At 36.3% G+C, this 14,341-nt stretch overlaps 1 protein-coding gene and 1 pseudogene across 3 annotated transcripts in view; both read right to left on the reverse strand.

The window, feature by feature from the left end:
* The window catches only part of SNX13 (sorting nexin 13), a 150,142-nt gene that overhangs the window by 91,177 nt on the left and 44,624 nt on the right, over positions 1–14,341 (reverse strand). For 2 of the 3 annotated variants that reach the window (XM_040260615.1, XM_040260617.1), the window contains exons 2-5: positions 7,538–7,650; positions 5,094–5,196; positions 2,135–2,224; positions 947–1,068 (exon numbers count right to left, since the gene is read on the reverse strand). In XM_040260615.1, coding sequence (XP_040116549.1) covers positions 947–1,068; positions 2,135–2,224; positions 5,094–5,196; positions 7,538–7,650 — 428 coding nt within the window. Of the gene's footprint in view, positions 1–941; positions 1,069–2,134; positions 2,225–5,093; positions 5,197–7,537; positions 7,651–14,341 lie in introns of those variants that run through there. The other variant, XM_040260618.1, reaches the window with a different exon arrangement.
* LOC120878235 overlaps positions 11,284–14,341 on the reverse strand; it is a 46,349-nt pseudogene continuing 43,291 nt past the window's right edge.

Raw genomic sequence — 14,341 nt, forward strand, 5'->3', positions numbered from 1 at the left:
CTATTCTATGGCCAGGCAACTGTCAAAGAGGTCTAGTTATTCCAATAGAAGACAAATGTAAACTGCATGGGGTTCAAACAAATATTTCCTCTGCTACTCCAGAGGAAATGATTCTAGAAGACTGGGATCCATCCTGTTTATATGTTTACATTTACTTTTACCACACACACAGACATACAAATATATACAGATATATATGCACACCACACACTGCATCTATATTTGCACATATTTATATATTTCATATATTATTTATATAAATATTAATATTAAAAATGCCAACAAGAACAAAAACCTTCTGAGGTTTCTAGCGGTCGGTTGGCGTCAGAATACAAACCATCCCTTACACCAATCTGAGCCAAGCTCCTCAGTGTCTAAGGTGCAGGACCTGACCCTGCCTCATGTTTCAGAACCCCTCCCCTGCCCTACTGTTCTGTGACAGTGAGACCCCTCCTAATCATGTCCAAGAGCATCTTTCACTGGCAGATTTCTGAATCAGGTTCTGACTATCTGGCCCTGCCACCTTGGTTCAGTATTTACTTTGAGTTTAACTGTACTAAATCTTATTTCCAGAACAATATAATACAAGAATGATATTGCAATTAAAAAAAAAAAGAGTATCTGGGTAAGAGGGGATAAAGTATTATCATTAAGTGGGATGAAAGGCTCTGAACTGTCACATGATTGGACAACTGGGTCCTGAGGAAGACACTGACATACAGACTTAGAAAACAGCGATTAGTCGAGATAAACATTCTGCAGTTGTAAAAGAGGAAAGGCTTTTCAGGGCTCTAGTTCCATGAACTAAGAGTTATCCCACAATAATAATCTACTGCTCTACTTACCTTGGAATAACCAATTTTCTCCCTCCATTTAAAAGTTATTTTCCCTACTGATACAAACAATATTTAAATTTTTCTGCATAAATACAATGCAGTGACCTTACCTAGTAGCAAACTGAATGAGTGCATTCTGAAGAGTCTGCCTAATTTCAAGAAGAAAAGATTCATCATCACTTAGTGTATAATACCAATACTGGACATAATCCCTCAAGGAAAACTGGATAACCTAAAACAAAAATACAGGAAAAAATACAGTTTTTAAGGATTTAAAAGTAACCATGGCAAACTAAAACTTAAAAAGATTATTTGAAATTTTCATTTATTCTCTACCTAATAAATTGTGGTAGTAAATAACTATCTTCATTACAAGAGCATCATTATGCTAAAAAGCATTTCAAAACAATTTTAAGTTATTTTGTTAGCCCAATTCATCCACTGCCTAATTTTTTTTTAAATTAAAGAATTATCTATGGTGAAGCCCTACCCAAATTCAGGTTAAAGATGGAGCTTGCAGAAACATTAATTTCCAATGCTAAAATACCATGAAGAGTTTTAGTTAGTTTGATGGAATGAGATGCAAAATAATATCAAGAGATCCTAGTAATCTTGAAAAAAATGTTTTATTTGAGAGTATAATCAGATTCATTACAGTCAAATGACAAAAATGACATAATTCACTTAATTCTAATACCAGTCAGTGACAGTGTCAACAGCATTGTTACCCAATAAATGGCAAATAATACAATGTAATGTATAATTTTTCTGCAAATCAGATAAACTAAATAAGGGTTTATCTATAAAATAATACTTAGAATTTTAAGGTACACATTATTTGCAATAGTCATATAATTGAGCATCAATGAAAATATTTTGGGAGAGAATAATTTTAATTTTTAAAGTATTTTTGAATGAAGCCAGTAATATCTATTTTAAAAAGTAACAAAACTAGTAGAAAAACCTCTGACTTATCAAACCACTAGCTTAGTCATCAACTGAAGAGCAAAAATTTTTGAAGAGCAACATTTTAACTCTTAAAACAATTAGAAACACTATCAGATGTCAGTAAAAACTTTTTTTCTCGATGTAAATTCAACCAAAAGGCTTTAATACAAAGCAAACACATATAAATAAGTTCATAAATAAGGCAGCAAGTTTACATAGAGAATCCAAGAATAGCATTATAATGAACTTCCAGCATATTACATAAATAGCAAAATTACTTCTTAGTATTTCAAGAGAAATGCACCCAGCACACAATATATGGAATTCAAATACCACATACTGAAACTCACTTGCTGGAGAGGTTCATCAATTATATTGGCACCTGTCAATCTTCTATCAATCTTTATAGTTCTGGCTTCCCGTTTCATTTCTTCTAAGCACTGAAAGGGAATCATAATGTTTTATTGGATAGTTTCTTGATTCAAAATCTCTATAGCTTATTTCTAACTAAATATTCACTGTAACATCCCTGTCATTACCTTAAAGCTAATAAATAACCTTATTTCTTGAGACTCAGGTATCAAGCAAACACTATGTCTCAAATTAACAAAACTAGATATCCTCAGTAATAATAATCAGCAAACATTGTTTCGAATGTGAGACACTGAAAATGTCAGGTATACTGTTATATTTCAATGAAAATTTAAAACCATAAATTAGTGTTTCAGGTGAGTCAAATTAATAATGGTCTCTATTAAACACACCCCCATTTCCTTCTCCCCCCCAGCCCAAGAGAGTATACCAGCTGCCAAATTAACATACTTTTAATTAATTTTACTAAGGGATGGTCCTCAGCAACTAAAAAAAATTAATTTCTTTTGTCCATAGTTTTCAGAAAGATCAGTGACCTGGAAATATGGTAAAAAGTAGTTGGATACTCTTTAATTAATGTAAACCAGGGCCTCCCTGGTGGCTCAGTGGTAAAGAATACAACCGCCAATGCAGGAGACACAGATTTGATCCCTGATCTGGGAGGATTCCACCTGATGTGGAGCAGCTAAGCCCAGGCACCATAACCGCTAAGCCTGTGCTCTAGAGGCAGAGAGCCGCAACTACTGAGCGAAAATGCTGCAACTACTGAAGCTCACACACTCCAGAGCACATGGGCTGTGCAATAAGAGAACCCACGTACAGTGAGAAGCCCGCACACGGCAACTAGGAAGTAGCCCCATGTGCCACAACTAGAGAAAAGCCTACAGAGCACAAAGAGCCAGCACAGTCATAAACAGACAAAAAAAATTTTTTAAGCACAAATGCACATTAAAAACATAAGTTTCAAGTTATCCTATGCAACCACCAAGATTTTTTCATAAAATGTACTTATAAATCATTTTAGAAAAAGCAAATCAAAATCACTATTTATACCATATATCAAAAAATAGATCATAAAGATCTTGATTATGATTTATTGCTGTTTAAAATCATAATTCTTAAAATATTTTGCATCATCCTCTCTATGTACCATTCAAATGAACAGAAACTATGGATGGCTAAGAAATGATTCAAAAAGAAAAGGCAAAAAGTCAAACAATCCAAATGAAAAATGGGCAGAAGACCTTAACATTTCTTCAAGAAGACATACAAATGGCCAGTAGGCACATGAAAGGATGCTCAACATCACTAATTATCAAAGAAATGCAAATAAAAACTACAATGAGGTACCACCCACCTTACACCAGTCAGAATGACCATCATTAAAGTCTACAAATAACAAATGCTGGAGAGAGTGTGGGGAAAGGGCAACCCTCCCACACTGTTAGTGGGAATGTAAGCTGATGTTGCCACTTTGGGAAACAGTATGGAGGTTCCCCAGAAAACTAACAACAGAGCTACCATATGATCCGGCAATCCCATCCCTAGGCATATATACCTGGACAAAACTGTAATCCAAAAAGATACATGCACCTCTATGTTCACAGCAGCACTATTCACAACAGCCAAGACATGGAAACAAACTAAATGTCCATCAACAGCTAAATAAAAGGGGTGTGTGGAGAGTACAGAGTACTTCTCTGCCATAAAAAAGAACGACATAATGCCATTTGCAGCCACATGGATGTGACTAGAGATTATCATACTAAATGAAGTAAGTCAGAAAGAGAAAGACATATACCATATGGTATCGCTTATATGTTGAATCTAATATATGGCACAAACGAACGTATCTATGAACCAGAATGATAGACACAGAGAACAGGTTTGTGGTTGCCAAGAGGGAAGAGGGGAGGGAGAGGGAATGACTGGGAGTTCTGGGTTAGAAGATGCAAACTATTACACTTAGAATGGACAAACAACAAGGTCCTACTGTATAGCACAGGGAACTGTATCAAATCTGGGATAAACCATAATGGAAAAGAACATTAAAAAAAAGAATGCATGTCTGTGTGTAACTGAGTCACTTCGCTGTACAGCAGAAATTAATACAACACTGTAAGCCAACTATACTTCAATTAAAAAAGAAAAGGTTCATTACCTCAAAAAGGTGTAAGCAAATGCAGAGAATACACATTAACAGGAGTTTTAAAGGGAGGCAGAGGTAAGTTTCAGAGATTATTTTAAAGGTTACACCAAGTATTAGAAAAACTGTATTTACTTATCAATATGAAAGTCATATTAGCACATAATGGACATGTTAATAATTATAAAATTCAGTTACTGGCACTGACTCCAGACCACTTTCTTCTCTTCATACCAGAAAAGTCATTACAATCCCACAATAGTAACTGAAGGCATTGCGAATCTGAAGCCTACATCTAGTATGGAATTTCAATTTTATTTATATAGTATGATATTTGAAAAAAAAGAAAAACTGCAACATGAAAGACATAAAATTGAGCTTGAGTTAACAAAATTATAGAAACAGCATAGCCTAACTACAAGCTCTACTTTTCAAGTGAGTTTAAGAAAAAGTGCCCATTTTCCCCACTCTGGTTCCTATGCATTCACTTCATTCAAAATAGTACATTCACTGACATTTCAATAATTGACAATGACATGATGCTGTGATGAATCAAAATTCTATGTTAAGACAGCAGGAGAAGATTCCAAATTTTTATCTTTTCCTCAAATTTGCATGCTCACTTTTAACATCCAACATGCATTTTCTAAGCCTGATCAGTAGTCTCTCATAAATTTGTAGCGAGCATTAGTGAACTACAGGAAAATGTGCCAAGCCATGTAAAAGCGATCACATTATCAGCACTACACACAGCGGGACCTTAAGGTTTGACCTTCCTTCACCCTTCTTACCTTAGGAATCCCAGTTGATGTTGGAGGGAGAAATGAATGTTCACACTGCTCTAGGTACTTCTCGGAGTTTGTTTTTCCAAACAGGAGAGTAACAACAAAACCCCTGAAAGAAATTTAATTATAGATACAAAACAAAATTTCACTACAATTTAACACATATTTTTTTGATTTAATAGACGGCTTATCATGCACTAAGAAGTCAGTTTGTGACTTTGGCAAGGCAAGGAATTGACAGATTTTGTTAAGTTTTGAAGTTTAAAAAAACCATAAACATTTTGTGAATTTATACAATAATGCCTTTCCAAGTTTTCATTCAATATTATTTCATAAGAATCTCAGGCAACATTTTCAAACTTTAGGATAATAAGCCTTCATTAATTAAGCAGGCAAGCTAATAATCAAGGATAAAGATGAATGAGATGTATTTCTATAGGTCTGTTAACTAATTAGAGAGAGAGATAACTTGCCACTAGGAATATAAACAAAGGCTATACAGAAAAAAGATGATTCAATTTATAATTCATTTGAAATAAGTCTGGAATTTAAAAAGAAACATAAATATATCCCAAAAAGCTATTTTTAAAACAATTATGGAGTCAAAGTAAGACAAATACTGGTTTAGAACTACTTTAAGTATTGATTAAATGCTATCAGTATTTCCTACATTTAAAATTGACCAAACAAATGGAAGCACTACTGAGTAGACAGGAAATCCATAAATGAAAATTAAATTTTAACTTTATAATGATTTATAGTAATCTTACAATGATTGAAAGAGTATAGTGACAAGAGGAGAAAGTGAAAAATTAAACATAGTCAGCTTCAGCTACTGAAGGGCAGTTTCAAGGTCCTCTGCTTTTTGTAGCTATCTGTTACCTCACTGCTCTTCAGCACAGGGAGGCGTGTGGAGAAACAGATACACTCAAGTCAATTTATGTCCTCAAGTCTGTTTCTTTTTTAAAAGACTGGCCACAGAATTATAAGTAAATTTCACATATCTGTGTTGTACCAAACAATATTACTAAGAATCAAGTTGGTCTTGTATTTCAGTTTTACCTAGACACAATAAAATGCTTATATTACGTTAACAATGTATTTCTAAAAACATTATCATAAACCAGACTGATAAAATGTGCACCTTTGCCCACAGTGTAACAGTAGGAAAGAAAGCTAAGAACAGCCTGATCTTAGAACCTAATTCATAGCTTCAGCCTTGAGGTTTAAGAAAAAGCAGGTGCTGTAGAAAACTGCATGACCAAACGTAACGGAATGCCATTAAATAACCCACACTGGTATTTAAAGTATCCTAAAATAACAATCCAAAAGGAAAAAAGAAAAAACATCAAAGGTTTTCTTTACATTACAAAATAAGTGATTAACTTTGACTATAAGCAGAATGTATACATTATCAACACTGTATACAGGTAAATTATCAACACTGTGTACAGGTAAATTGCAGAACTCAAAAACTTAAGTTTGACTAGCCAAAACCATCCCCAATTAAAAAAACACCTGGTAGCTTCCATAAGAAAATGTATTAATTCTCTTCTGACTTGCATGTTAAGTAGGCAAAAGAACAAAAACATATTTTTAAAATTTAATGAGAAAAAAATCAGTAAAACTTAGATGACTTTCAGTTGTATTATTTTACTTATATACTTTTATTTATTTTATATATTATAGGAACTATTTTACTTAATATATACAAGAGCCTGCTTTTGCTTTTAAAATTCATAAGGCATTAAACTATATAAAGCTACATTAAAGAAAGGACCATCATTCTTCATAACGAGAGCCAAAATAAGAAAGATTTTTGACTCAGGAATTGTGATTCTCTTTGACTGTAACTGAGTAACCTGGGAATGCTTGCTTAACTGACCCTGAGATGACTGGGGGATGCCTGTGAATATGTAAATTGAAGTCCCCTTACTGCAGCAGCAAGTTTCAGTGAGATCAATAATTTGGAACAGAATAACAGATCAATTTACGACATAAAATGAACCTGGAATTTCAGATCCTTTCATGTGCCTTAATGTTTAATCCAGAGTTTTTAGTGGTTCTTCTACAGCCCATCTATATCTCGCCTTATCTAAAAAATGTCACAGAACTTCAACGAAAGCATTTAAAAATTTTACAGAACACCAAAAATAAAAAATTCTTAACTTTTCAAATTATACAAAAAAGTTTATATCACCATAAAATAAATTTTATTTTTGAATATAACTACCCCTATTGCTGGTACAAATCATAACTACTGATACTTTTATTTCTATAGGTATCTTAATTTTACTATTTTTAACTCTGGTAAAAATAACAGCATTCACAAAGCATACTGCCATTTCTCGTGGTCATGCTTTTTTTCTTACTGAGGTATCATGGTCATGTTTCCATTTTGAACAACTGAACATGACATAAACTATAAAATTATCATTGAGAATACTTACCCACCCACAAAGCAGAGGATATAAAATGCCAAATAAAATATTACAAAGGGTCCAAATGTTATTAGAGAAAGGACAATGCCAAGGCTTCCCCATCCCCATATGGATAGACTGGTCTGAAACAAAGCAAGAAAAAAATCTTTTTAATAAATAAATAACTTTCCATAGGAACTAGAAAAGAACCAACAAAACTTTTTCATAGTTTATATTTTTTTCCTTTTAAGCATTTGACAGTACTGTTTCAATAATTTTATATTTATTTTTTAAAGCACATTACTGGAAATTTATCTCCAACAATGTATCAAATCTATAAGTAGAAATAAATTCATAGTGTATCAGCAGTGTTTTAAAAAATCCACTGGGAAAATAAACTAACAAGAAAAAGTTATATAAACTCCTGAAAGATATACTGGAATGAGAAGTAATAAAGTACTTATAATAAAAATATTTACATATTTATATATGCAATAGCAAGTATAAAAGGTACAGATTTTACTTATGTAGAATACTCTTTTTTAAAACTATAGCATGAGACTTTTTAAAAATTAAAATTTCAAGGTAAGAAATCCACCTCTCACTGAAAATTATGATATTTTTCTTTTGCTCAAATTGTGTGTAGAGATTTGTAAAATTGTAACTGCACAACTTACAGTTACCAAAATTTACCATAAGTACAACAAAACATCTCTAAAAATTTTCCATCTCTATAAACAAATCCTATTTTATTTAGAAATAATTGTTTTATGTATTAAAAACACTCATTTTGTTGAAGGCAAACTGGATTCTAGCAATTTATTATGAGTAAATAAATGTATTCAGTCAACAAGTTCCTACATCCATTTGCCTTGTACTGTATACAAAGGATGTATTTGTCCCACTCCTGCCATCAAGGAGCACGGAGAAGAATGTCTTACAGGAATGAAACAATTAGACACTGAACCAAAAGAAAATAATAGAAAATATGCTAAACTGAACAAAATTAATGACCAAAAGACTATGGAATAGACAATAAGTACTATGGATTATGAGAGAAAGTTTTACTTATTTATTCATTCACCAGTCATTGATTGCTTCCTCTGTGCTCTAAGTTCAAAGTGCTGGGGCTATCACAAGGCATAAGACATTCTAATAAGGGAAGAACAAGAAGCACACTCTCATGAATTTACATAACTTCATAAGTTTACATACCAGAAGAAAAAAAGACAAAGAAATAAATATATTTAGTGAAAGAGGAGAGTGAAAAAGATAGCTTAAAATTCCACATTCACAAAATTAAGATCATGGCATCCGGTCCCATCACTTCATTGCAAACAGAAGGGGAAAAGGAGAAAACAGTGACAGATTTTATTTTCTTGGGCTCCAAAATCACTGCAGACAGTGACTGCAGCCATGGACTTAAAAGACGCTTGCTCCCTGGAAGGAAAGCTATGACAAACCTAGACAGCATATCAGAGACATCACTTGGCTGACAAAGGTCTGTATAGTCAAAGCTATGGTTTTTCCAGTAGTATACAAATGAGAGTTGAAACATAAAGAGGCTGAGGGCCAAAGAATTGATATTTTCAAATTCTGGTGCTGGAGAAGACTCTTGAGAGCCCTTTGGACTTCAAGGAGATTAAACCAGTCAATCCTAAGGGAAATCAACCCTGAATATTTATTGAAAGGACTGATGCTGAAGCTCCAATACCTTGGTCACCTGATGTGAAGAGCCGACTCGCAGGAAAAGACCCCGATGCTGGGAAAGATTGAGAGCAGGAGGAAAAGGGGGCAACAGAGGATGAGATGGTTGGATGGCATCACCGACTCGATGGACATGAGTTTCAGCAAGCTTCTGGAGTTGGTGATGGACAGGGAAGCCTAGTTAACTGCAGTTCACAGGATTGCGAACAGTCAGACACAGCTCAGTGAATAAACAACAAAATTAGTATCAGATGGGGATGAAGGCTACGGAGGAAAATAAATTATGACTGGTCTAAGAAGTTTTCAATGATTAACACATGAACAAATCTTGGATTAAGATTTAAGGAGAATTTATAATAGTGAGTCTTCCTATCCCCAAATAGTACTTTTCCCTTTATTCATATCTTCTTTTATATCCCTCAGTAAAGGGCTTTTTTATTTTTTCTTCTACATAAGGCCTATACAACTCTACTTCATTCATATTTTTATATTTTTCCCTCAACCTGGCCACTCATATTTTTAACCAGACAACAATGCCTGCTGATGGAAGTTTCTACTCTGCCTTCCTGATCAGCTCCTTAAATCAGCTGGGGATACTACTGCACCTACAGAAGTGGTCTTCCCTGACCTTTTTTTTCTTTCTGTCAAAATTCATTTTTATATATAGAAAATAAAGACTTATTCCAGTTGTTATACTTGAAGTTGCTAATAAAAATTTTTTAATCACTAGTTAATAATCCTGTTTTAACTAAAACAATGAAACTGTGGCTTTAAAGAAAAAGTATTTAGCATCATTTGCTTATAGGCCTTTCAGACTTTGTTCTTAAAGTTTCCGAAACTTTCCTGTCTGTAAAGTACAGGAACTGCTAAGCTACACAAGGAATCCTCTCTGGGACAACCAACAAGGTTAAGCAGTCAACAAACATTTAGCCTCGTGATGTGGACTGTACAAGACCCCATCCTCTCCACTCCAGCTCAGAAGGGACCTGCCTCCACACACTAAGCTATGAAGAGCCCCACCACTAGTAGCTGCAAAGACCAGTTTTAACAGCAAGTAACAGTAAATCTCTGGCACAGAGGCTACTCTCTTTAATATCCTGTAATTTTAGGAAATTCTGTAAACAGCTTAGATTTAGTTCAATTTATTCTGAAATGAAATGCACTTATTAATAAGGTTAAACTTCTCTGCTAGGGTATTTGTCTGCTGGTTTAGTATCCTTACAGAATATAAAAATATAATCCATGTAGGTAAATCACAGTCTTAAAGTATACTTAGAATACGGCATTATTTAAACCAAAGTCTAACAAAATCTCTACAAATAGAACCAGCTAATGGAACCAAAACCAAAGTTACGACGAAGGAGACTCTCTCACTTGAAGCTGTGTCGCTTTAGACGAAGGAGACTCTCTCATTTGAAGCTGTGTCGCTTAGAGAACTCAAAGCCATTCAAGGGTGGTGAAGGCAGCATCTTTAGATAATTTCAATCAGGACCAGAAATCAGTACTTTTCAGAAAAGTCCACAGAAGTGTTCCAAAGACTCTTATGCAAAAGAATGTCAAATTTTCTGCATCAGTGAGCAGTACTGCCCATCAGAACTTCCTAATAACTCAAAGACAAAGGCAAGTCCAACTTGATCAGATGTCAAAGGAACAGAAGGCAGACTCTCAGGTCACCCTCACAGCTTCTGCGGGCTTTTTACTATATGCTGTTCACCAATGTGGGTCAGGTGGACTTCTGTAAGAGAAGTGTTTGGTGGCCAGGACTTCTTTTGGGCATTTCTTCCTAACTGGAATACACAACAGATAACGAAGAGGGGTTCTTGGGTAGTAGTAGTAAAGAACACACCTGCCAAAGCAAGAGTCAAAAGAGACACAGGTTCGATCCCTGGGTCAGGAAGATCCTCTGGAGGAGGAAATGGCAATCCACTCCAGTATTCTTGCCTGGAAGATCGCATGGACAGAGGAACTGGAAGGGCTACAGAACATTGGGCTGCAAAGAGTCAGATACGACTGAAGCGAGCACAGCACAGGAACAGGGGCAGTAATACCGGGAAGCTACTCTGTCCAGCTCAGAACGGGTTACTTAAGGCCATATATGCATTCCAGAAGCCCATGGATCCTCTGGCTGTGGACAGTGGCTGATGTGGTCATCCTGAATCGACACTGTGAACCACATCAGTGTTCTCCTACATAGCTCCAAAAACCCTAGAGAGTCACTGGATCCAATGGCCCACAGATAAAATGCATAGGAGTAGAAACAGACAGAGCTCCCACCAGCATCTTCCGAACTTCCTCTGACTGATGTTCTGCAAAGACTGTCAACAGCCACATTCCCATCACTGTCACATACCCCTGCCCACATGTCCCACAGCTCACTCTCAGAGGGGTGCGTGCACAGCCTGAAGACTGTGTGAGATCACAAGAGAATTCCTCATCAACTACATGAGGCAGGGTGGCAGCATGCCTCCATCTCTGAGATTTTGGAGAAGGAGAGGACAGGCAGTCTCAGGAAATAAACCTCCACTTGACAAAAAGAAACTCTACATGGTAAGCAGACCAGATCAATTCGGCTTGAACTTACACAACAGCTTCTGAGCAACAATATCCCTAATAGTCGTGAGACAACAGTTTGATCCTACGGTTCTGAAGTCCCAGATGCCAGAAAGCACCTTCACGATGCTGGCCTGCTCGAATATGGAATAGTGATGTGGTCTCGGTTTGTTGCTGAGGCCAAACGCTAGGAAATTGAGAACAATCACTCAATGAAACCTGAGGGTCTGACCTTCTGAAATTTTGTACCAATCATAGCTGGATGTTAGAAAGCCATGTAAAACCACAACTATCTCTGGACTCCCAACCACATCCCATGGAGAAGAAGATCCCATGGTAGAAGATTCGAAGTCCCTTGAAAGTAAAAACTTTGCCTGATGACTTCCACGAGTAAAGAGTTGGTGAAAGCTGGGGGCAGGGGGCAGAGACTGCAGACAGGCCACAAGCAGGGGCACAGCCAACAGCCCCAGTGGACCCACCACTACTTCCTCCTGATTAAGGTAAGACCTAGGCTACAAGACTCCGTGTTTGGGGAACCAGGCTGTGCCTCCCCTGACTTCTATATAAGAGCTAAAACTAGGCCACGGTGGCTTAGAAGAAAGTACAGAGTGTTTAGTCCGTCTGACAATACTTCTGCAGAACACCCAGATACCTGATCCACATTACAGTACTGGGAGATGGCCAACTACAAGAAACAGATGCTATTTCAACCAAGATTCACTCAAATAAAACTTTCCACTGACTTTCCTGAAAAGCATTCTTATAAACTCTCAGGAAAGCCAAACCAGACCATGACCCAGATAATGTATCCAACCTACCTTCTTCAATGAGATTTGACCCAATATTAGCAATTGTCACCCTGTTTATTTAACTTATATGCAGAGTACATCATGAGAAACACTGGACTGGAAGAAACACAACCTGGAATCAAGATTGCCGGGAGAAATATCAATAACCTCAGATATGCAGATGACACCACCCTTATGGCAGAAAGTGAAGAGGAACTCAAAAGCCTCTTGATGAAAGTGAAAGAGGAGAGTGAGAAAGTTGGCTTAAAGCTTAACATTCAGAAAACGAAGATCATGGCATCTGGTCCCATCACTTCATGGGAAATAAATGGGGAAACAGTGGAAACAGTGTCAGACTTTATTTTTTGGGGCTCCAAAATCACTGCAGATGGTGACTGCAGCCATGAAGTTAAAAGACTATTACTCCTTGGAAGAAAAGTTATGACCAACCTAGATAGTATATTCAAAAGCAGAGACATTACTTTGCCGACTAAGGTCTGACTAGTCAAGGCTATGGTTTTTCCTGTGGTTATGTATGGATGTGAGAGTTGGACTGTGAAGAAGGCTGAGCGCTGAAGAATTGATGCATTTGAACTGTGGTGTTGGAGAAGACTCTTGAGGGTCCCTTGGACTGCAAGGAGAGCCAACCAGTCCATTCTGAAGGAGATCAACCCTGGGATTTCTTTGGAAGGAATGATGCTAAAGCTGAAGCTCCAGTACTTTGGACACCTCATGCGAAGAGTTGACTCATTGGAAAAGACTCTGATGCTGGGAGAAATTGGGGGCAGGAGGAGAAGGGGACGACAGAGGATGAGATGGCTGGATGGCATCACTGACTCGATGGACGTGAGTCTGAGTGAACTCTGGGAGATGGTGATGGACAGGGAGGCCTGGCGTGCTGCGATTCATGGGGTCGCAAAGAGTCAGACACGACTGAGCCGACTGAACTGAACTGAACTGACCTCCTTCTTTACAAAGTTATATTTATGCTTGCTAGCTGGTTTTCAAAGCTAAACAACTTACTGGTTAACAACTTACAACTTAAGTAAGTTAACAACTTACTATTCAGAGGTTTTATGAAACCAAGCAAAATGGCTGTCCTTGCAGGTGAAGGAACGAAGGCAGCATGCAATTGGAGGACAATACACTAGGGGCTTCTCAAACAGTACTCAAATGTCCTGATTTTTAACAAAGCGTTTGCTTTAAACAGTATAACCATGTTTTCCATCTGTTTGAGTATCAATTCAAGAAATTTAAAAATTAAAAAGATTTTCAAGAAAGAAACATAATTATATAATCTGAAAAAGATTATTAACTCAATTATTTAACGTGAAGAGATGCTCAACTGTCTAAAATCTCAAATTTTCAGAATCTTACAAGTCTCTTCCTACTTGTTGGAAGATGGTAGCAAAAGTCATCAAAAAAACAAACTCTTAATTCATTCAATTGACAAGTATTTGTGCATACCTACAATGTGCCAAACACTAGCGAATTAACAGTAAACAAACCAGACATTACTGTCACATGAAAAAAAACCTACAGAAAACCCTTTACCTCAATTAAGTCTGAGAGAAATTTCTATATTACAGGGATTGACAAAATTAAACATCTCCAATCAAGTAAGTCAAGTGCACATTTGTTTTGTGGTTAATCTTATAATATTTAACTTCAAACAGTAAGTAAAGTAATGCCTAAAATTCTCCAAGCCAGGCTTCAGCAATACATGAACTGTGAATGTCCAGATGTTCAAGCTGGTTTTAGAAAAGGCAGAGGAACCAGAGATCAAATT

The sequence above is a fragment of the Oryx dammah genome, unplaced genomic scaffold (genome assembly GCF_014754425.2).
Source record: "Oryx dammah isolate SB20612 unplaced genomic scaffold, SCBI_Odam_1.1 HiC_scaffold_18, whole genome shotgun sequence".
Taxonomy (NCBI): Eukaryota; Metazoa; Chordata; class Mammalia; order Artiodactyla; family Bovidae; genus Oryx; species Oryx dammah.